General features: G+C 36.7%; 1 protein-coding gene across 1 annotated transcript in view; it reads right to left on the minus strand.

Moving 5' to 3' along the window:
• KIF6 (kinesin family member 6) overlaps nucleotides 1-25726 on the minus strand; it is a 400736-nt gene that overhangs the window by 272453 nt on the left and 102557 nt on the right. Inside the window, exon 6 of the mRNA XM_011986642.1 lies at nucleotides 6835-6964. Within this exon, the coding sequence (XP_011842032.1) occupies nucleotides 6835-6964 (130 nt within the window). The remainder of the gene's footprint in view (nucleotides 1-6834; nucleotides 6965-25726) is intronic.

Here is a 25726-nt window from a genome sequence, read left to right on the forward strand (position 1 = left end):
ATTAAGCTATTTTTTTAAAAAACCAAGATTGTCTTTAAATAACATCCTTAAGATTATGAAGAGCAAGCCCTGTGCTCTCTGATTTCATCAGCCTTCAGATATATATTCCTTAGCCCTGACACCTACTCCATATATACAAATAGGTTGTGGGATGTTTTCTTTCTGATAATTTTATCTTTGAACATGACTATCTCTTTCCTAAAGAGTAGCCGGGAGGATAGGTGAGGAAATATTCATATTGGGTTTACATCCTGAATACTTTTACATTACATCTGTTATGTCTTTAGCCTCAAGAGCATAAACTTTCCTCAGTATTTCACACTAATACGTCTGGGATGGCTCGTAGTTAAGCCCCTTAAATAACAAACTCCCTGAATCCCACTCACCAAAGGCCATCTTCTTTGGCATGAGCCCACATCGCTGATCATAAAAATGGCTTGTATTTAAGGTTTCTTCTTTGGATCCACCTTCTAGAGTAAGAATGAATATCTATATAATATTCCCAGATTCTTCCTCCATACTTGCCTGTGTTTCAGATCTCATCACTCTAACCAAAAGATCATTGGATTTGCATTTGAGAATTGTGACCCTTTCTTTAAAGGGAAACTCTATCCTGCCTGAGGTTGGAGGACATATGAGTTGGCTCTCAGCACCCTCTCTCATCATAATTCACATTCATAGTATTTGGCAGGTTTTCTCATAGTTTGAGGTTATGGCTATTTCTTTGTTTCACTGAAGATGGCTTTTTTCTCCTCTCTTTTGTTTTTTGCTGCTGTCGTTGGTGAATGTCAATAATACTGAATAGAGTAAAAGTGACTTTCATATGCTATGTTTAATTCGAGACAAGAACTTTAAAGATCAGAAGAAACTCTGGGACTAAATTTTATAGCCAAAAGACTATTATTTTAATAATGTATATGGAGTATATAAATCTTAAAGTTCTAATAACAGCTGTTCCAGTCCACTCTTTTATTTTAATCGATGTTTTAGATCAAATCTCATGGTTCATGTAATACCACTAAATCAGGTTAGAGCAGAATGCAAACTGTGTTATAAGACAGAAGCGTTATTTAAAGAACACTGTCTGTTTCTCATGTATCTCATATGTAAATTATGAGAACAAGAAATAAATACTTGTCATATAGTAAGTGCTCAAAATTAAAGTTTCGTTTCTTCTATACCTAGTAGGTATATATAATAGACAAGAAAAGAGGTTAGAATTGTCAATATATCTTTCACTAAGGCTTCTAGCTACTTATCAGGGCCTAATAAGAAGAAAATGCTATTCTTATTTATGTATTTATTTGAGGTGGGGTCGCACTATAGTGCCCAGGCTGGCCTCAAACTCCTGGGCTCAAGCAATTCTCCTGCCTCAGCCTCCTGAGTAGCTGGGATTAAAGGTGAGCCACTGCACCCTGCTAAACATGCTATTCTTATTGTAATAAGATCAAGGCCAAAATGTAGTTTGCCTGTTGTATATTTGCTCTAACCAGGTTCACAAACAACCAGGTTGTTTTATAACAAACTTGCTAATTATGTATAACTAATATATCTCTCAAACAAAAATGTGTGAGGATGTGTTAGTCAGTATCCCTTTAATGACTTTGGAACTAATTGCAACCAAAATCCTCTTGTTTTCCACACACACCACACAAGGAGATTCGGGCTTGAAGTTGTGTTAACAAACACAATCACACAATAAAGCTACTCCTTCCTTCCTGCCCTATCCTTATGTTATTAGACAACGCGTCCAAGAACAGCTGTTCCTATAACTCGCATAAACCTATTAACCCCCACTCACACCCCGTCTCCCAACTGTTTGCACTTCCACAAGGTCATACAACTTACTCCAAAAGTTAGCTAATGTGCAAAGCCTGAGAGCTTACAAAGCACATCAGCACAACTCAGATAAATCTAGCACAGATGCTCCACGATTTATGACGCGGGGTTATGTCCCAACAAATCCATCGTAAATGGAAAATACCATAAGTTGAAAATGCATTTAATATACCTAACCTACTGAACATCATACCTTAGCCTGGCCTACCTTCAACGTGCGCAGAACACTTCTATTAGCCTACAGTGGGGCAAAATCACCTAGCACAAACCCTGTTTTATAATAAAGTGTTGAATATTTCATATAATTTATTGAAGACTGTACTGAAAGTGAAAAACAGAATCATTGTGTGAGAACTTGAAGTACAGTTTCTACTGCATGCATATCAATTTCACACCATTGTAAGGCTGAAAAATTGTAAGTTGGGGAGTGTCTGTATGTCTTTTATTTCAAGCAAAGACTTAGGCATAAAGACTTCTAATCACTCTTGGGGAAATTATTTATTAATCCTAGAAACTTTGTTGATAGGCTAATTATTTGGAAAGTAACCTCTTTCAAAAGATTTGAAGTATCACACACACACACACAAAATGTTGAAGTCATCTGTGATGTTCTCAGTACTCACCAATAGGCACAGTGTACCATAAAATCACTTTCAGTTCTGGGCCTGAGATTGGAGGTCTTATTGCCTGAAATCACCAGATCTTCGTCTCTCATGAATTCCACAAAACAATTAATCAATAATTGATGACCTACTAGTTGCCAGGTGCTGAGAGAATAGAGATGAACAAGACAAAAGTCTTGTCTTTAAATAGTTGCCAGCTAAGAACTCCAGGGCCTGTCCAAATGTTATTTAATTCAATTGTTTCTATATCCCTAGAAGGTGGGTATAATTATGCCCATTTTACAGGTTAGAAAGCAGAGTTCAGACCAGTTAAGTGACTTGCCCAAGGACACACACTTGGCAAAGGGTGGAGCCAGGGGTAGAAAAGAAGGTCTCCAAAGTTCATGCTCTTCAGCACTACCTGGTGGGGATTGGGCGAGATGGTGAAGAAACAACAGAGTGGAACCAACACTGACTGGAGGAAGTCACCTGACAGTTCACATGGGAAAGGAAGCCAGGCGGAAAGCAAGAAAGCTGCCCACCCAGGGGACCCCGGACTTTCCCAACGTCGGCACTGAGTGTTCCTTTCTCACCAAAGGTCCCCTGCAAGCAGTTTCACAGCAAATGTTTTATACCAGATATAGCATATTATTGCTCCAGAATCCATCCAGGTCAATAACTACACCAGGTAATGCCTATATAAGAAATTATATGCTAGACCCCTCGGACACAGTATTCACTTCCTACAGCTGCAGTACACAGTACAACAAACTGCTGAACAGGACAAAGTTCCAGCCCTCATGGGGTCAACAAATCAATCAGACCTACCCTAACACTTCAAGAGAGAAACAAATAGAAGACATGAACAAAAACAGAAAATGCAAATGGCCAATAAAGATATAAAAGAATTTGGTAATCAAAATGCAAATTAAAACAAGATTTCTTTTTTTGTCTACCAAACTGGCAGAATTTTCAAATGTTGTTGTGTCAACAAGGATGCAGAATATAGACCTGCTTGTTGTTTTTTTTTTTCTCTGGGAGTGGGTTTCAACCAGCTTTCTTAAGGGTAAAGCCCAGACTGCTCCCAAATCTAGCCTAAGTACATTTAAAATGCTAAAATACATATTCCTGGGCTCCACATGGAAGAGATTCTGAATCATCAACCAGAAATGTAATCCAAGAAACTGCATCATTTAACTACCACAGGGTATTCTACTGCAGGTTTTCCTAGAACCATACTTGGACACAGAGTGCCCTAGACCATGGGTAGGACTATGCCTTCAAGGTAGAGGCAAATGGTCCTATCTATGGCACTATGCATGGCCTGATCACCGAATGCAGACTGCTTTCTTCAATTAGATTTGATGACTTGATAGAAATATTTCAGCTATAAGACAAAAAAGTATCAAGTTATACTCGCTACTGGTGGACCGGATGCTGGGTCACACACAGTTCAGCTTTTATAATATTTATTCTCGTTGGCCCAGCAATTCAACTTAAAAAAAATTTATCCTAGGGACATAATCAGGTTTTATTCAAAACACTGGTAAGATTGCTGAAATTACTTAAGAGTTCTGAATAAATAAGAAGACGCTGAAGCCACTCTTAATAACTTTTCCTTAAAACGCTGGCTATGGGTAAAGAACATGAAAGGAAAGAGCACTCCACTTTGTGTCCCACTTATTCAGACTTTGTTTTGCAAATGTTTTCTGGTTACCAAGGCAACTTCTGGATTCCTCTGTGTAAATGGGAAATTGGGAACTTCGTTTTTTTAAAAAATGATTCGTTTGTTCTTTTTATCCTGGTAAGCTCGTTCTGTGCTGACAAATTGCATTCTGACAGTTAGGTTGTAATCCAAAACATGCTTTTTTAGAAGACTGTGAATAATAAGGAATTTCTAGGGGTTGACAGTTACTCTTCATTTATATTTTTATGTATTTGCTTTCATTGCATTCAAGGTATAAACTAAGGTGCTAAATATTGGGTATAATTTTAAAATAATTTAGAAATATATAACATGTCTACAACAATGGCAAGACTTTTACTAAGCAGGCTCTCATTATAACATGGTAATTATTATTACTAAAGAAAAGATAAAAGCAAGTACAGAAGCAACCAAAACCTATTAGACTTGGTTTTTTAAAGAAATCAGTGCATTTAAAGAAATGCACAACCCCCATTATTAGGATTGGACTTCTTCAGGTTTCAGCTATTTATAATATTAAACACTCATCAGTAAGTAATAGGAAAAGACCTGGAAGTCTGGCTGGGTGCGGTGGTTCACACCTGTAATTCCAGCATTTGGGAGGCTGAGGTGGGCAGACCACTTGAGGCCAGGAGTTCTAGAACAGCCTGGCTAACATGGTGAAACCCTGTCTCTACCAAAAATACAAAAAAACTAGCCAGGTGTGGTGGCACATGACTGTAGTCCCAGCTACTTGGGAGGCTGAGGCACAAGAATGGCTTGAACCTGGAAGGCAGAGGCTTCAGTGAGCCATCACACCACAGCACTCCAGCTTAGGCAACAGAGCGAGACTCTGTCTCAAAAAATAAAAAATTAAAAGAAATTTTAAAAAAAAGATTTGGAATTTTGTAAGGTGGTAAGACAGGTAAGTTTCACAAAGGAAGTTCCTTAAAATTTTACAAAACCACAGCCCAAAGCCATGTAGTTAGCTAAAGTTCATGTATAACTTTGAAAGAGCAAATGGCCAAGCTTTTAACCTACTGGAGGTCATGGTGGAACAGGTTAAGGGCCTTTCCATAACCCACTGAAGGTGAGGGAAAGTAATTGGCAAGGATGAGGCCTGTATTTCTCTAGGGATGGATCACCTCTGAAAGAAAGTCAGTTAGCACTGAGGCAGCAACAGGCTCCTCTACTTGTTTTCCTTATAGCAGTTTACGAATCTATTTTTTCTCTTTTTCAGAAGCATTGGTGGACAGGACCCATTTCTATTCTGTATCTCCTGGTTTGCTGTTTATTAAACTATATATGGAGGAAAAGGATTTAGTGGAGCATGCTAAATCCTTTGTCATCATATGCCCTAATTCTTACTCAACCTTTATTCCTTAATCTTTGATTATTATGACAAATAAGAGCATCACAAATGATCAAATGGGCAAAATATTGGAGTACTGAGCACAAATACAAATTTGTAAAGCAAAACAAAATATTCTGAAATTTAAAACTATGTGAATGTTGTTTCAGATAAAAATAACAATTTAAGCATCCTTAAATCCATATATATGGCACATAAACTCAACCTTTATAAGTTAGCTAGTCTATTGAAAAGTATTGATGCAAAACTGGTAAACAACTGTGACAAAAACAAAAACTAAGGGTCCAAAATAATAACAGATATCAATGCCATGCTTTCACTGTCTGAATTTGGTTTGTATTGGTCTATCTTGCATCTAAGGTGGGGTATTCCAGAGGGCAGACATGGGGCTGATGGAGCTTTTTCTTGGACTACTTATCCTTTTAGCTTACTATCCCTACCTAATACTTGTGATCAGAGACAAGGTAAAATACAGAACTCTGGAAGGGTGGTTTAAAAAGAAAATGCCCGTGAAAACAGTAAGCTGTCATTTGGGGAACTGTTCCCACACCGCTACCACCACCACCATCCCATTCCCTTCACCACAGTGTAGCTGGATGAGAGCTTCATAACCCTCCATCCGCAATCAGAAACCAGTTACAATTTGGGCCCCTGACCAAGCTGGGTCAATCCTAGCTCCTGCATAGAATTCTCAGGTAAAACAGGAACTCAGTTAAATTTGAATGTCAGATTAACAATCAATAATTTTTAATATAAGTATGTTCCAAATGTTGCACTGAGATATATACACTATGGTGGTGTTCCCAGATATGCCAACAATAGCTGCAAATGCATAGAGCGCTCCCATTGTTCTATGTACTTTATACATATTAACCCACTAACTAAATGAAAATATATGGATATGTAAATACATGCTAACATATGGATGATTTCAGGTTAGGAAAATGGACTATTTTTAAATTTTAGAAAATACGCAAAACTTCCTATAACTAGAACATGTAATAAGTTGTCATTAATGTACAAACCAATTTGTATAAAACTTAGAAATATAAAAATAAAAACTAAAAGGTAGATACACTGAAGTAGAAAAAGCAGTGGACTGAGAATATAGGGGTCTAGATTTCTGTTCCTGCTCATTAGCTAGCTGGGTGACCTTGGGAAAGTCTCCTCACTTCTCTAGATCTGGGCTTCTTTATCTGCATGTGAGGTTTGGACGAAATTATTTTTAAGGTCATTGTTGCCCCTAAACGTCTATTATAGCCTTTTTTTTCCACCTTGGCTTCAGATACTATATCCTACAATGTTGAAAAAACAGCTTGCAGAGAGAAGTTTATTACCTCTGCAATCATTCGGTTGGTGTCTCCTAAAAAAAGCAAATTCAGAGCTTCTTCCTCTGTGGTTGCCTGATGGAGAGTCAAGTTTTTCAGGTGAATGTTCTGATCAGGGTCCTCCAGTATTGTCACTTTCCTAGGCAAATGGGAAGCAAGAAAACAAGATACTGCTGAGAATGAAAAGAACCTGAAGTCTTCCCTACAGGCTTTTAAAAAGCTGTATAGTATGACGTCTTGAACTTATAAAACCAAATAACACACAAGATACCAGACAGCACTGGATTAGAATCAAACACTGACATTCCCTTGACAGTACTATCAAATAACTTTGAGACTGAAAAATATATTACAAGCTCCTGATTTAAAGCCACCTGTCATTGTAATAATCAGATCGCTAAATCATCTTAGAATGCATATTCTTATTGAATTAAAAATACAAATAGATAATAATTTTCTACCTACGTATCAGGAAACTAGGCCATATATTTTTCTGTATCATGATTCAGTTTCTTACATAGGCAGTGAACTCATTCCTTTGTTCAATTTCATATCACTTTCAATTTACATGACATTTCAAACTGGTTCACTTACCAACTTAAACATGATGAAAATTGAGGCATCTGTCATCCTTCTAGGAGTTATTCCCTTATCAAGTTTTCTCATCAAGGTGAATAAAAAGTTTTCAAGAAGTCTTATAATAAATATTTAGCTTGCCATTATTATTTTATGCCTGTCAAATCCGTTTCTTGATCCTTTTTCATTTACAACATACCTTTTCCTTCCATTACATCCTTTTAGTCAGAGCCTTAGATCTGGAATTACATTCATCTATTACAACTACCTTAATGGGCATCCTGATGCCAAGACCGTTTCCTCCCAGGTGAATCCTAACCCTGTTTCCAGAGTTGGCTTGTCAATACTCTCCCTAAAGTCCTTTCAGGACTTTCTGCAATGGAACAAAATTTGGCGCAACTCCTCATACTCTGCTTTACAGGCCTACAGATTTGAGCCATAAAGTTACTAAAGAGAGTTCCTTTCTACCTCTTAAATTTTGCCATCTTGATTTTCTTAAGAATTGTTAAGGAAAGGAAATATTATTATTCACAAGTATTGCCAAAGAGTATCTCAGGTATCTTCACTTGTTGAAAACATTTGGAATTGATGACACGAAGTAAATGTTGGCACCATCCAGCACTACTTTTCCTTTAAAAGAAAAACTAGCAGATGGACATATGTAATTTTCTTTTTTATAAAAACTTATTTAGAATATCTTTAAAATCAAGATTTTGCAAGTATCATAATTTTTTTCATCTTTCCCTTTTGTAAGAAAGTTATCTGGACTTTCATATGTAATTTGTGGGCACTTAAAATCCTAATGGCAGGAAGAAAATGTAGCTCTACCAGCACATCTGTGACCAATATGTCACTAATAATGTCCTCCTTTGCCAAGTTTTAGACTCCTTTTTGTTTCCTTCAACAATACCAGCAAAAATGGAAAAAGATATTTTCTCTTAATGAAAACAAGTGTAATTTATTTATTTTTCAACAAGACTCTTAAGTGAGCTTATTAAAAATGCTTGGAAAAGAGAAAGGCATTTGAATTGAATTGAAATGGATGAGTTGTATTCTATTTTTAAAAATTCCCTTTATTCCTTAAACTTTATTTCCACCCTGATTTATCTGAAGTGCTCAAGAAGATTTGGCTAAATTAAATCCCTAGAGACACAGAAGTAATGATTCTTCCTAAACCGACAGATTCTGGGACTTATAGGTGAAAGAAGTTAAGGAATATTGGAAGATAAAGTAACAAAATAAATAATGAGATGGTATATTAAAAGTGAGAAAAGGGCTAGGTGCAGTGGCCCAAGCTTGTAATCCCAGCACTTTGGACACTGAGGTGGGAGGATGGCTTGAGTCCAGGAATTCAAGGCTGCAGTGAGCTATGATTGTACCACTGCCCTTCAGTCTGGGAGACAGAGCGAGGCCTTGCTTAAAAAAAGAAAGAAAAAGAAAAAAAGAAAAGATGAGAGTTCTGCCTTTGTCATCATGAAGTCAAAAATGAATTCTCTAACTCTGAGGCAAAGTCACCTGTGATACACTTTGAAAGACCAAGACAGATACAATACTATTCTTGTGCAAGTTTGGAAAAGGGAGAGATGGGGTAGCAGGAAACAATTCAAAGGTGGTGTATACACTCGTTAGGCACTAAATGTATGTCAGGCACTTGCTTTATTTCATGTAATCCAGGTGTTCCCAAAAGGAACTATCTGTGGATACACATACCCACCCCCACCCCCCCCAACTCTCTCCAGACCCCCATACACAGCACTGCTGCTTAGATCCCATCCTAAGAGATTCTGATTGGATTGGTCCAGGGTATGGTCTGGGTATTAGAATTTGTAAAAGTCCCAAGTGATTCTCGTGTACAGCCAAGGGTGAGAGCCACTGACTTCATCTTTAATATCCCTTCTAGTAGACACGTGGAGAGGAGGTTTCTGATTTTTTATCTTTACTTTTCATCTAGTTCCACTTCATACTCAAAGGGTAAAATTACTAATTTTCTTGGTTGTATAATAGCTGAAGAAGCTGATGAATCACATCTACTAATAGGTAAGGTCACTGAAAATTTTAAAAGCACTGTCTTTCCAGGGGAAGTTTCTTTTCTACTTCCCTGACCACACAGCTGGTGGGTATACTAAGCCACACAACATTAACCACACAGTAACTAACGCTCAACTGGGAATTACGGGTCTCCCTAAACATCCAAGGGGTTTATATCATTACCGAATCAAAAAGTGTAAGTAATAGTAAGGACACCTAATACCTATATATCTCACCATTACTTCACTGAAACAGCAAATGCAGAGAACAAGCAAGTATGGAATTCTAACCATGCACATTTATTAGACAACCTTATTTGGGTCACTGATTTAGGATTATATTTACATAGAATAATTACATGCATAAGGTAAAAAGGGTTAAACGTGATCAGTGATATTTGGCTAAGCTACTTTTTCCTTCTAAATCACTCAGAGCCTTTGATCTCCAATGTAGCTACTTCAGAACTATTACACTTCCACATTTACTTCCAGGTGCTCGTCCAGCTTTGTCACAAAATACACTTTGTACATGCCCTTGGCGTTTCTTCGTAGAACTTTCGACTATCCTTTGTAACCCATCCCTATGCATTAATATAATGTGTTTCTCACTATTTTCTGATTTCTTGACCATGGAGGTTTTGAAAAGTAAATTAAAAGGCAGGTTAGAGTTTTCTTTCATGGGCTTCCCCCTGCTTAGGGCTCATTTGTGGGCACGCTATAAAAGAGTCCACTTCTGGCATCCTTCTGGAATCTTTGAAACACAACTTTTCCTCACCAATAAGGGTCTCTTCTTGCCAGTTTTCAGATTCTTTTCTGATTTCTGCCCAATCCCTTGGGCATGATGCTTTGGACTTTCCCATATTGCCCTGCCCACCCCCATTGAAAATCCTTTTTGCCTTAAGTCTTGCAGCCAGTGCGTCAGCCCCACCTACGTTCATGCCTTTGCTCACAGAAACCCAGCCTAAGCCATGCCCTGGGCACTACCTATTGCCTGGGAGAGGTAGTTGCAGAATGAGAGTGTTTTAAATTCTACTGCCAATGAAATGGTTTTTCAAAGTTGAAGGAAATAAGGACCATTACAAAAAGTTTCTCATCAAGTTCCTTCCTTTCCTGGCCCTTTCTTTCCCTCTGTCCCTCACAAATCAATAGCTATTTCCTGAATCCTTAGTCTACCACTTGGTTCTGACTATAATTTTCATGGGTTTGAAAGAGGGCTTTATTAGAGTTTCTTAAATAAACATTCTAATTCCAAGATGGAAACCCCCAAACTATTTATTTGATTTTTTTTTTCAACAGGCCTGTGAACAGTTTTCCCTACAAAATGTTTCTATAATATTTAGATTTCAAGTGAAAAGTCACTGATAGCCTTAACTTGGATACCTAAGTGGAAAAGTTCTGCTAAGTGTACTCAGCCTGCTTAATGATGGGGAAGAAGCAAGCTTTGTGTTTTCTCTCTAAACAGAGAATCTTTTCCATTTGGCTAAGTAGTTGGAATTTGTAGGCGCTTTTTAACTGACTGAAACACATATAAAGAGCAATGGGCAGGCTCTTGTTCTCAGTAATGGAAGCTATCAGTGAAAGAATCCTCCCCACTCGACACCCTACCTCCACATTTCAGCACCACCAACTTGCTGAACAGGAACTTACTGGGCATTACTGCAATGAACATGGTTTCTAATGTTCATGTTATATATAAGTGTTGCCATGGTGATTTCTATTCTTTATCTACTTGCAAATGTCCCATATGATGGTATAGGTCATGTACTACACAATGGCGCCATGTCTGAGGTTGTATACTTATCATGAGAAGTGTCTGTCATAAGGCAATGAAGAGCCTCCTAACAAAATCAGCATACTGCAACACTTTTCCAATAGATGGCAGGGGTGCCTTTTAATAAGTCACATAAAGGTGACTTGAGGTCATACAGACTAGAGGCCACTCTGTCTAGACACCGTGACCTCGAGCAATGTCAAGGGCAGGTGGGCCTCATGACAACGGGTGGGGGTGCACCAGGCTCTTCTAAATAACTAGATATGTTTCACAAGTTGTAAACATAGTCCCAACACAAGTCACTTAAATAAAGAGAGCATTGTTTGTCAGTTCTCAATATCCTTTTTTTTTTTTTCCACCCCAACAGATTTTCTCAGAAGCTCTTTATGGTGAAAGTTTAGGGAAAAAGAGAGATGTAAAGTTTTAGGAAAACTATGTAAGGCGACCCCTCCTTTCTGCATTTAAACAATTTCAAAGGTAGATTTTCTTTCGACTGATTGCAACTTTCTAAAAAGTTTCCTCTTATAAAATGTAAATACTTGAAATATGTTTCTTGGGAAAGTTTCATGAACCTGCAACACATTTTTGTGTTGGTGTTGACCTAGACAAAATGGGCTACAAGCAATGGACGTTTTCTCTAACCATTAGTGAGATATTTCGAAAGCTTTTTCTAGTAGCTTGAAAACCGTATCTTTTCTTTGTAGTTTTATCTAACATCATATCTTTTCAGTGACAATGAAGAATATAGCTGATCACATGACATTTGTAAACTAAAAATAAAATCCTAAGCCCCTCAACCAAGTGAATGGACCCCCTTTTGGCCAAGGGGACCCCAGAAAATCTGACAAACTGAATTCCCAGCCATGACAGAAAAGGCAGTTGGACACGCCTCATTATGCACTCTGCCTTTCGAAGTTTCGGCACAACTTGCCAGCATTAATGTTAAAACAGAGATCATAAGACTCATAGAACAAACTTTTTGTGACAATAAGACACCAAATTATAAACAAGGCCCAAGGCCATGCCAGACTAGTGTTAAGTCACACTCTACAAACCATAAAATCTAATTAAAAGGTTTTTAAAAATTAACCCAATATAATGTGGCTTGTTTTCCAACCTGACTCTGATGTAGCATCATAGCACAGATAACAGACGCCCCCAGTCTCAACTTCAGCATTCCTTTGTATACTGACTTCAAGTCTTTAGACAAAGCTTAACTCTTTCAACCAATTGCCAACCAAAGAATCCCTAAAACCCAACTCTGACTTTTAAGTCCCTCCTTTGAGACATTCTACCTTTTCATACTGAACCAATGTATGCTTTTTATACGTTGATTTATGATTTTTTAATTCCTGTCTTTCCAAAATGCACAAAACCAATCTGTAACCAGATCGCTCAAAAGAAACCTCTTTTTATTTTATTTTTATTGGCTCAAAATAAACTTCTTTAAAATGTTTTACAGAGTTTCCTTTTTCTGTTAACACGTTTTAGAAACTAAGTTAGTTAATATAATCTGCAACCTACAACACCAAGCTCTAACTTCTTAAAAAGAGGAATATAGTACACTAACAAATAAAACACTTTATCAGAAGAAGTCCAAACTTGGCACTGCCAGATGTTCTGAGTAATTCTTGTGATAATTTTTTCTCTTGCTATCCATATTAATTTCTTTTATTTCAAATTGGCAAATATCTCCTCTAAATATTATAATTTTTACTTCTAATTGACCTTTATTGCTAAATAACAATGTTATTAGACTTGGACTTTTATAAGTCTGAATTCCCAAAGATCTTAACCAACCTCCTAAGGTTATCCTGCTACCACAAGTCTGCCATTTCAGAAGTGCAGGTAATCTGTATATGATTTCTTCCCTGTGTGAAGAGGGACAGAACTGAAATGACCAATGGATAAAGTCATTTAATGTAATGTATCCAACAAGGCTCAAGGATGCATGGTAACAATGAGGAACTATCTGCACACTTTCCAGAAGCGTCTGCTGCTTACTGTGCTCGTATGCTTCAATATGCCATGAAAATGAACATCACCAAAGGGACTCAGGACATAACTGGAAGCTGTTGGCCACTGCTATGGACACGTGAAGCCCAAACAAGAATGATCTATGATCAGCAAAGATAGGACCATACTAGGTGCAATTAATGTATAGGAGAACCAGGAGAACCAACACTTTCTCAGGGGCGATTGCACTCATTTACTTATTAGTCACTATAATTTAATCATTTCACTAAGATTTAGCACAAATATGAAACATTATGTTATTTCCATTTTCTTTTTTCAAAATAATCCCCAAATATGATAAAGTTTTAGATGGCTAATAACTTGATAAGAATATCTTTCTGTATTATGTTAATCTAACCAAACTATTCCATGCCCTAACAATATCACTTCACAACCATCAATGGCGCCCAAATCTAATTTATTGAAACATGGTTTATCATACACTTAGCTATGACCTGCCAGACATCAGTATTTGCATGCTCTTCCAAAAGTGAATATTTTAGATAATCAAAAAACTGTGCTTGTTACACTAGTATTCCTTGCTAATTTCTAACAACATTCAGCTGTATCACATTCCTTCTGATGCTCCAGGCTTACAAATAACCCATCATTTAATGAAATGCCTTGTTTGGCCTAATTCCATATAGTAATTATAGAGCAGTGCACTAAAATTTATTTTCTTTAGAGCTACCAACTTTTTTTCAAAGAAAATTTTCTCCTGTTTTTACTAATACTTGCTTTCTTATTCAGATTTTATAGTAGTAGTAACACAAATTATGTGCTCAAGTTTTCCACATTTGGGAAACCTATAAAAATAGATACATCTAGAAGCAATGGATTTGTAATTCTGGAAAATTATAGCATTTCCTCTGCCAGGTAAATAGCTTTATACACCTCTTAGTTTATGATATTACATTTTACAAATTCTGAATTTATTTACTTTTATTTTCATTTTAACATCGTCTGTTATTTTTCCAACTATAAGCATAATACATGCTTCTTGTGAAAAAGTATGAAAGTAGAAAGAACCAAGAAAGCAGAGCCTCATCACAAGGACAATGTGGTATGTTAATATATTGCCTTAATTTTCTTACACACATTTTGCAGATCGCCATAAAATTATAAATGTATGCATGTTACTCTCTTTTGATCACCCCTCAACATTTTATTTATTTATTTATTTATTTAATTTATTTTTTATTTTGAGGCAGAGTCTTGCACTGTTGCCCAGGCTGAAGTGCAGTGGCACGATCTTGGCTCATTGCAACCGCCACCTCCCGGATTCAAGCCATTTTCCTGCCTCAGCCTCCCGAGTAGCTGAGATTACAGGTGCCCACCATTGCGCCCAGCTAATTTTTATATTTTTAGTAGAGACAGGGTTTTGCCATGTTAGCCATGCTGGTCTCAAACTCCCGACCTCAGGTGATTTGCCCACCTTGGCCACCCACAGTGCTGCGATTATAAGTGTGAGCCACCACACCCAGCCTACAACATTTTTTAAATAGTTACACAATATTTTAAGGTTAGGATACATTAATGAAATTTTTTAACCATTCTTTTATGAGAATTGGTGTTTCCAATTTAAGGCTGTTTTAAATAACATGGTAAGATACAGATAGATAGATATAGATATATAGATATAGATATAGATATACACACACACATCTTTACTGTATCAATATATATCTGATCCTGAAGCTTTTGAAATAATTCATATTTTCTCCTTAGGGAAGATTTCTGGGGGTGACATTACAAGATCAAAAGTTATGAACAGCTTTAAGGCTCTCATCATGCCTGGGAGGCCTATAGCACCCTGTGTGGAATGGACAAACCTGGGCTGAGATTCTGGCCTCACCCCATGTGCTAACGGTAAGTCTTTGGCATCTTAGGAACTCTCATTGCATCTCTGTCTCCTCTATAAACTGAGGACAACATCACCTCTACAGTGGACTGTTGAGAAAAGAATCATGTATTTAAGTTCCTTGTTCATCGCTGTGCCCCAGGCCTAAAAGGACAACTGGTATATGTTTGATGCACAATAATATATTGGATGAATGAATGAATGTGCTTAGTAGTGTATGTTGCACATTAAAATCCAATAACTAGTAGCTTCCTTGAAGGTAGGCAGTAAAATGGTTTCCAAAAATGTTATACTGATTTACATTCCTACTGCATGAGAGTGCCTGTTACACCATTATTTTAATAACACTGAACATTAGTTTTTAAATTTTTGCTAATATTTTAGGTTAAAATGTTTTGTTTAATTTACATTCTTTTAATGGTTAATGAAATTGAACCTATTTTCACCAGGCATGGTGGCTCATGCCTGTAATCCCAGCTACTTGGGAGGCTGAGGCAGGAGAATCGCTTGAACCCAGAGGTGGAGGTTGCACAGAGCCAAGATCACACCACTGCACTCCAGCCTGAGCAACAAAAGTGAAAATCCAGCTCAAAAAAAAAGAAAGAAATTGAACCTATTTCCATCTGTTTGTTTTGTCTTTTGTCTACTTATTTGGGGTACTTAAATGCATGAGCTCTTTATATATAAAACTTTTTGTTTCTTATATTTATTATGCAAATTTTATATGTGCTTGCTTTTTAACTTTGACGTATTAGAAATTTTGTTTTAACATATAAAAGTTTAAACTGTTATAATGTATGAATCTTTTATTTCTGTCATTTTTAAGCTTAAAGTCCTTCCAAATTAACAGAGTATATAAAAATTCACTTTTCTTCTACTCTTTTGGGATATGAGTTGATGGAATGAAATGAGGGCTCTAAATGGATTTTTTCCTCTCCATCAATGATTGTGTGGGTCATGATGCAGGCTGCCTGTATGGGATCTGTCCTCCCCTTCTCCCTAACTATTAGGCTTTGATTTTGTTCAGGGAATTATTTAAAAACACTAGACTTTCCCAGACTCTCTTGCAACTAGGGCTGCCCATATTACAAAATTCTGGTCAGTGACAAAGAAGTGAAAGTCATTGGATGGAGCTTCCTGAACATGAGCAGCCTCAGGCAGCAGGTGCCTGTTTCCTTCCAGAAATGTGCACGAGATGCTGGAGGTAAGGCAGCCGTTTTGCATGATGACTAAAGCTGCCCACTAAGAATGGCTGTGCAGACTGATGGAAGGAAGCCCTGAAGGCATCCTGGAGCTTCCACAGCAACCCTCCCTTCCTATTTTTAGAATCTTCAAGGTGCGATGGTGTGGGAGAGGTGAGGCTTGGGGTGTGGCAAGGAACAGACTATTTGCTTAAGCCATTGTAAGTTAGGCTGCTATTACCTGCAGTTGTTAATTTACTAACACAAATGTCCAATACTGTTGACTGAAGAATTCTTCCACATGGTATAGAATATGATTCTGGGTTAATCTGTTTGCTTTTCTTCGTCTATTTAATTTAGAAGTAGTATACCATGATTTCATTATTAGAATTTTTACTTAATTTGAACAGATAATGTCATTAATTTTATCTCACTTTTCCACTTTTTGAAAATTTCTTTGTTCTTCTTGGTTGTCTACCCTTTCAGATAAACTCTGGAATCATATATATGTTCTTTAAAGCCTCTGTGATTTTGTTTGGAATTTCATTGAACCTATGCATTAATATGAGGATACCCCTTTAAGATATTCACTCTGCACACTCTGAAACAGATTAATAACTATCTATTTTCAAGTTTTCTTTTACTTTCACAGAAAAATGTACTATCTTGTTCACAAAGTTCTTGAACATTTCCTGAGCATTTTACCTTCTTTTTCTATTGTAAAAGAGATCTATTTAGCCATTACTTTTCTAAATGGATTATCCCTAGAGCTTGCTTCTTAGATCGAGTTAGATAAATACTAATAGATAATAGCTGGCCAGTTGGTCTGAATACCATCAGTCTTATGTCTGTTTCATAGTAACTAACTTTCATTTTGTAGAACATCTTCAACTACTATATTTTATTCAATATAAAAACACAAAGCCAATTACAATTAACTGCAGAATCACACATAGGCTAACTGCTATGGAAGTTTCAGAGCAGGGAGATTAATATACTGCCTGTGACCTTCATCACCTGACCCAGACAACTGCTCCAGCCAACTGATGTAATCTCTTCACTTTCCTCACCTAGACTTCATTCTAAAGGCTCTTCCCATGTGTCCCCTCTCTCAGACCAGCTCAGCTCTGCTCCCACCTCCGCAGCACTGTCAGCTCTTGGCTCAGTCAGAACTTGCCATACGTCAGAAAAATAAGAAACCATTGGGGGTTGTGGGAGCAGAGATGGGGGCGTTAAAAGTGGCCTGAGTAGGTAGTGACAGGAAACAACTGGCTGAAGTGAGCTCCTTTTACGAGACGACTGCAGCTCTAAATCTTGTGTATGCTCTTTTCGCATGTACATACATTATTAGTGGGAAAGTCGAGTGTGGTGCAGAAGCCTCTTCAGGTGTTTCATGTGTATATTCCATTTTCCAACTAAATGGTAAGTTAACTGAAGAGACGAATACAGCTTAAATTCTTTATAATATAAATTAAACTCAAAAGAGCTAATTGAGATTCTTGCAATATGGTAAATTGTTGGCATACATGGTATTGACACTCTAAAAAGGTTGTAATAATTTTTTTCTCTATCAGTTGAGCTATAATAGATGTGTTTCTAAACGCTGTACATTTTTCTAAAGAACAGAATAAAGTGATCAAGCAAACTTAGAATCATTCAAAACTGTTCAAATAATCCCAAGGTTTTACTTTATATACTAAAAATTGAGAATAGACTCTGAAAATGACGTCCTATCAGAATAAATCAATTCATAAAGCAATTGTGGAGACTAACAGGACAATATGTCAAAGCAAAACAAATCCATACTAATATACAGTTTAGAATGTGTATTTCACCTCTTAATGGCTGAAGAAAGTGTATGCATTTGTTTATACACAAAGCACAAGGAAAATGGAATAGACTGAGGTGACAGTGTTTTTCCTGTCATTAATTAATCTCATGTCACTAAAAGCTCTAAATATCACAGATATATTTCTACATTCCAGATATACGAGTGAAAACACCGAAGCTGTTTCTTCCCATCCTTCCACGCATCACTTATCAGGCAATGGTTGGTGAAAGCTAACATTCCTATTATATGGACTAAATGTTTGTGTCCCCTTCAAATTCATATGCTGAAGTCCTAACTCCCAATGTGATGATATTTAGAGGTGGGGCTTTTGAGAGGTAATTTGGTTTAAATGAGTCAGGAGGGTGGGGTCCCAATCACATGATGGTATTAGTATCCTTATAACAAGAGCTCTCTCTCTCTCTTCCCACCAGGTGAGAAGGCAACAGTCTGCAAGCTAGGAAGAGAGCCCTCACCAGACGCCAAATCTGCCAGCACCTTGCTCTTGGACTTCCCAGCCTCCAGAACTGTGAGAAGTAAGTGTCTGTTGTTTAAGTTACCCAGTCCATGGTATTTTGTTATGGCAACCCAAGCTGACTAAGAAAACCTCCTAATTGTCTAAGACATTTCTGATATTGAGAACAATCTCCTTCAACTGGCTATTGAGAGTAGAGGAAGAAAGCTTTCCCCCTTGTTATTACTCTAGTAGGTTGGGCTAGACTTTGTGTGGAATTATGTCATTTTCAGGCTAGAAGGGCTTTCTATTCCCTTCATCATGATCACTGGCAGTGTTTCAGTTCTCAAGGTACACAGTCCCTGGCCAAGACATAGAGTAGGAGTTAACATCACTGGTCACTGGTTACTCATATCATCCTACAGGAAAGCACCCCCAACTCCTCAAGAGGCTGCCATTCCAGCTGTGTCAGTAATTAACTCAATTTAAGAAAAGACTGGAGTTAGCTTTAACTTTGAGATCTATGCTTATAGGCCTAGGAGTCCCCTAAAATCCCCATAGAAGCCAGAAAAAAATAACACAAATGAAACAGGTAATGCAAAAGGTAGTAGTAGGAACCGAAGGATGCATGCCTCATCTAAAAGCACTAAGTAAAAACATTTTAAACACAAAATGTGTAGGCCAAACAAAACAGGTTTAGGCCTGATGCAAGGATGGTCCAAAGTGTATGGGGGAGAACTGGCTTCCAAAAGGACAGAGCTCCTGAGACTAGAGGAAAGTAGGTAAGTGAGAAAAAGGGTGACAGGCAGGAAGTTGGGGAAATTAATGTTTGACAGTTTCCATATTCTTTCTGAGATAGGGATACAATGGGTTTCAAAGAGATTTGGCGCAGGGAGTAGTTGACCAAAGAGATGAACATCTGATAAAATCATTGTGAGGATGGGAACAAAAAGCACCAGGCACCTCAATGTGTTGCTCAGCAGGCTGAGGGCCCAGCTGAGGTCGGAGACCATAATGTGGTGGAGTCTACTCCAGTCTTCTCTGAACCCCCAGGTTGAAATCAGTTTCCTCTCTTCTGCCCCCACAGAATCTAGGGCATCTTGTCACTTACTATGCACAACTGAAATGATCAGTTTATGAGTCTGTTCTATTAGAACCAGAGCCCTTTGAGGCCAAGAACATTTACTTTCAGACTTTTGCAGAGAGTCTGACATGCACCAGATGGGGCTGAAATGGACAAGCTTTGGCTCACTCGGACCGACACAAGTGGCTCCAGAGGCCTAAAGAAACCTAGAAACCGCAGTCTGCTCTGGGTTCAGGTGGAATACTGGGATATGACACGGATCTCTTAGGAAAGAACATCAGCACCCCCAGCTCTGATGTTTAATGGAACAGGGTTAATATCCTGGTTCTAGCTCTTAGCAGACATGAAATCTTGGAGAAACATCACACAATCTCTGTGAACCTTAGTTGTGTCAACCATAAAACATGGATTATAATACCTACTTCCTTAAATGAGATAATGTATGCACAGTCTTTAGCATAAAAACTGTCATAAAATAAGTGCTCAATAAATACTGATTCGCTATCCTCTTTGGAGAGATTTTCCTAGTATTTCAGAAAACAACTTCCCCTAGGTGGATGACGGAAGGGATTAAGGCAAACCTCCTGCATTAGAATCACCTGGGATGTTTATTCAACCATATGTGAATTTTCTGGGGATGGAAGCCAGGAATTAGCATTTTTAACAATCATCCCAGGTGATTCTTACACTTAGTTAAATTTCAAGCCACTGAATTATGATGCCTTCCAATTTTGTTCCTTTGTTTTTTACTCCCACTGTCACCTAAGTAGTCCTAGTAACTTCCCACAATGCTCTGACTCTTGTCCACCTCATTCCAGTCCTACACATTACTAACTGATTTTTCTTCCTAAAAGGCAGTTCCAATTATGCTATGTCCTGGAATCAAAATCTCCAAGGGCTCACCTTGCCTGCCAAATCCTTGCATGTATACCTTGCCAGTCTTAATGCTCCTGCCTACTCCCTTACTGGGTTCCAGTCAAACAGGTCTACTGTCACAGAACAAGCCCTATGCTTCAACTTCTCTATCTTTGTTTCCACACAAAAGCGACACTGCACTGCCCCAAGTCCTACCCCTTCCCTCAAGGATGATTTCATCTGCCATCTTCCCTATGAATCTTTGCCTGATCTCTTGCATTGATGTGATTTCTTTCTCCTGTGAGCTCTTGTCATTTTTTTCTTTTTTTGGCGCTCTTACAATGATTTTCATATTCCACCTTATGCTATTTTATACTAGCTTTATCCTCTCTGCTATGAGTTCCAGGGAAACAGGGACTACGTTAGCAAACATGGTGCCTACCACAATGTCTGGAACAAAGTTGGGTCTCAACAAATGTTTGCTGAATACATGAATGAATTCACATGACTAGACTGTAAGCCATGAGAGCAGAGACTGTGCATTAATTTTTTTGTAACTCCTGCATCACTTAGCAGTGTTTTCTATCCAGTAGGTATTAGAAATGTGGTGACTTAAATGTAACATTTGGAGACATTTTCCCCTTTGATGACAAATTATTCAAAAAATACAACACAGCCAAGATTTCAATACTGAATGTTGGAGTTTACTGGCTCCTTTTTATAGTAATAACCATGACAATCGTAGAATCTTAAATGGAATATGCTTCCCTATTTAGGAATACTAAAATTATACTAAAGTAAGGTGACTATTTTCTCTACAGCTAAGACCAACAGTTATCCTGTTTTACTTCATGAGACAAACTTAGAGTCTAACTATATTCCTTTTATAGCATGTGACATAAGAAGCTTTCAAAAATAGAATTTCTATTTTCATTTGAAACACTAAAAAATTTCTAAATACAGAATAGGTTTAATACACATATGTGTGTATATGCATATGTATGTCTATATACAAATATATAGCCAATTACTTTTTAAATTAAACCTTTTGAGATAATTGTAGATTCACATATAGCTATAGGAAATAATTCAGGGAAATCTCATACACCCATTGCCCAGTTTTTCCCAATGGTAACATCTTACAAAACTATAGCATTAAAATATCACAACCAGGACACTGGCAATCCAATCCACCAATCTTATTCAGATTTTTCCAGTTTTGCTTGTACTCATTTATGTGTATGTGTGTGTGTATAATTTTAGTTCTATGCAACTTTCCCAGTTGTACTTGTATTCACTTGCATGTGTTTGTGTGTGCATTTAATATTTAATTCTGTGTAATTTCCCCAATTTTGCTTATGTTCCCTTGTGTGTGTCTGTGTGTGCATTTAGTTCTATGCAATTTTATCACATGGGTAGCTTTGTGTATTCAGAGCCATGTGAAGACACAGAACACTGCATCATCACAAGGATCCTTTATGTTGACCTTGTCCAACCATTCCCCTCCCCTCCCTAATCCTGTATCCACTAATCTGTTCACCAACTGGAATTATACAGCATGTAAACCTTTTGGGATTGGCTTTTTTTACTCAACATATTTCCCTGGAGATTCATCCAAGTTGTTGATTGTCTCAATAGTTCACTCCTTTTTGTTGTCATCTTATTAACTAAAGCCTATAGTTTACATCAGGGTTCATTCTTTTTATTGTAAATTCTGTGGGTTTTGACAAATGTGTTACATCATGTGCTCACCATTACAGTATCATATAGAACAATTTCACCACCCAGAAACCCCCTGTGCTTCGCCTACTTATTCTTCTACCCCTCTCCCTCAACCTCTAACAATCACTGATCATTTCACTGTCTCCACAGTTTTGCCTTTTCCAGAATGCCATATAGTTTGAATCATATAGTATGTAGACTTTCATGCTAACTTTAGCACTTAGCAATACGCATTTACATTTCCTCCATGTCTTTTTGTGGCTTAATAGCTAATTTCTTTTCATTGACAAATAATATTCCCCTATATGGATGTACTATAGTTTATCTGTTAACCTATTGAGGAACATTTTGGTTCCTTCCAATTTTTAGCAATTATGAATAAGACTGCTATATGTATTTGTGGGAAGGTTTTTGTGTAGACATAAGTTTTCAACTCATTTCGGTAAAAACCTAGGCATGCAGTAGCTGGATTGTATGGTAAAAGTATGTTTAATTTTCTAAGAAACTGCCAATTTGTCTTCCAAGGTGGTAGTATCATTCTGCATTCCCACCAGCAATGAATGAGTTCCCGTTGCTCCACATCCTTGCCAGCATTTGGTGTTAGTATTTTAGATTTTAGCCAGTCTAATTTGTAAGTAGTGGTATATCACTGTTTTAATTTGCAATTCCCTAATGACAGGTGATGTTGAGCTTCTTTTCATACACTATTTGCCATATGTGTATCTTCTTCAGTGAAGTGGCTGTTCAGATATTTTGCCCATTTTTAAAATTGGTGCATTTATTTTCTTATTGTTGAGCTTTTAAAATTCTTTGTATATTTCAGATATAAAAATTATTTGTATATTTGTATCTTTATCAGATATGTGTTTGGTAATTAATTTCTCCCAGCCCGTGACTTGTCTTTTCATTTTCTTAACAGTGCCTTTCACAGAACAGAAGTTTTAATTTTAATAAAGTTCAACTTATAATTTTTTTCTTTCACTGGTCATGCTTTTGGTGTTGCATCTAAAAACTCATTGGCAAACCCAAGGTCATCTGGATTTTCTCCTATGTTATCTTCTAGAAGACTTATAGTTTTGCATGGTACATTCTGGTCTATGACTCATTTCAAGTTAATTTTGTGAAAGGTATAAGGTCCATGTCTAGATTCATTCTTTTCATGTGTGCATATCCAGTTGCTCCAGTACTAATTATAAAAAAAGCCTATCCCCTTTCCATTGAATTGCTTTTGCTTCTTTGTCAAAAATCAGTTGACTATATTTTTAAGGGTCTATTTCTGGGCTCTCTATTCTGTTCCATTGATACATTTGTCAGTTCTCTTGCCATTATCATACTGCCTTAATTACCATCTTCATAGTATGTCTTGAAGTTGGGTGATGTCAGTCTTTTGACTTTGTTCTTCTGTATTGCATTGGCTATTGTGGATATTTTGCCTTTCCTGTAAAATTTATAGTCATTATATTGACATCTACAAAATAATTTACTAGGAATTTGCTTTAGATTAAATTGATCTATACTTTATCTACAAATCAAGTGAGAAAGAACTGACATCTTAACAATATTGAATCTTCTTATCCATGAACATGGAATATTTTTTTATTTAGATATTCTTTGATTTATTTTATCAGCTTTGCAGTTTTCCTCATATAGATCGTGTACATATCTTGTCAGATTTATACATAAGTATTTCATTTTTTTGATGCGAAGGTAGGCAGTATTGTGTTTTACATTTCAAATTCCAATTATTTATTGTTGGTATGTAGGAAAACAATTGACTTTTGTACATTAACCTTGTATTCTGCAACCTTGCCATAATCACTTATGAGTTCCAGGAATTTGTCAATTCTTTGAGATGTTCTACATAGTTAATCATATCATCTGTCAACAAAGACAGTTGTATTTCTTTCTTCTCAATAACTTTAATTTCTTTTTCCTGTATTATTGCATTGGCTAGGAATTCCAGTACAATGTTGAATCAGAGTGGTGAGAGGGACATCCTTGCCTTGTTCCTGATCTTGGGAGAAAGCATCTAGCTTCTCATCATTATATATAATGTTACCTACTGGCATTTTATAGATATTCTTTATCAAGTTGAGAACATTTCCTCCATTTCTAGTTTCCTGAGAGTATCATGAGAGGATGTTGGATTTTGTTAAATATTTTTTCTGCATCTATTGATATAATATGACTTTTATTCTTTAGACTGTTCATGCCATGGACTACATTAATTGATTTTTGAATGTTGAACTAGTCTTACATACCTTCAATAAATCTCACTTGGCTGTAGTATAGAATTCTTTTTATACATTTTTGAATATAATTTACTAATATTTTGTTGAAGATTTTTGCATGTGTGGTCACGAGATATTAGCCTGAGTTTTCCTTTCTTATAATGCATTTGTCTGCTTTTGGTGTTTGCATAATGCTGGGCTCACTGAATGAGTTAGAACGTGTTCCCTCTGCTTCTTTTTTTTTCAGAAGAGACTGCAAATTCTTTGGGATATTTTAGTAGACAATATGTATGTCTTTTATTTCTTGTTTTTCTTTTACGGCAGTGGCTAGTATTTCCATACTATATTGAAGAAGAGTGGTGAGAGTGGACATTGTTGCATTGTTTCTGATCTTAGGAAGAAAACATTCAGTCTTTCACCATTACATATTTGTTAGTTGTAGGATTTTGTAGATACTCTTTAACAAATTGAGGTGATTCTCCTTATTTCTAACTTGTTGAGATTTCTATCAAGAATGGGTGTTAAATACTATTTCTGAGCTTCATATAATTTTTATTCTTTAGCCTGTGGATTACACTGATTGCTTTTCAAATGTTGAACTAGCTTTGCAATCTAGAATTAATCTCACTTGGTCATGATACAGTATTCATTTTATACATTTTTTGATTCAATTGCCAATATTTTGTTGAGGATTTTTGAACTATGTTCATGAGAGATATCAGTCTGTAGTTTTTGTTTGTTTGTTTTTTGTACAATTTTTGCCTGGTTTTGGTATCAGAGCAATACTAGACTCATAGAATAACCTGGGAATTGTTCTCTCTTCTATTTCCTGAAAGGCATTATGTAAAATTGGTGTTAATTCTTCTTTAAATATTTGGTAGATTTTCCAATGAAACCATTTAGGCCTAAAGATTTCATTTTGTAAAACTTATAAAATTATGAGCTCAATTTCTATAATAGTTATTGAACAACAATGTATTTCATCTTGGTTAAGTTTGGATAATCATTTTTGATTGTTAATTTAGATGTATTTCTCATATTTACTAAACAAATGACCAGCAACATTTGCAAAAAAGCAAATGACTTTAGTTTAGTGCCCTGACATAATATATACAAAATCCACAGACAGTTTATAGGCAAAAGTTCTGCAAGAGCAGACAAGTGGTACACCTTAGAATGTAAAAAAAAAAAAAAAAAAAAAAAAAGAAAAGGCAGAGTATATGTAAAAAGAGCGTCTCACAGATGATACTTGGGGATGCTGTGTCACTCAATGGTAAGGAAGCTGTTACTGATGG

Source organism: Mandrillus leucophaeus, unplaced genomic scaffold, assembly GCF_000951045.1.
Source record: "Mandrillus leucophaeus isolate KB7577 unplaced genomic scaffold, Mleu.le_1.0 Scaffold3, whole genome shotgun sequence".
Taxonomy (NCBI): domain Eukaryota; kingdom Metazoa; phylum Chordata; class Mammalia; order Primates; family Cercopithecidae; genus Mandrillus; species Mandrillus leucophaeus.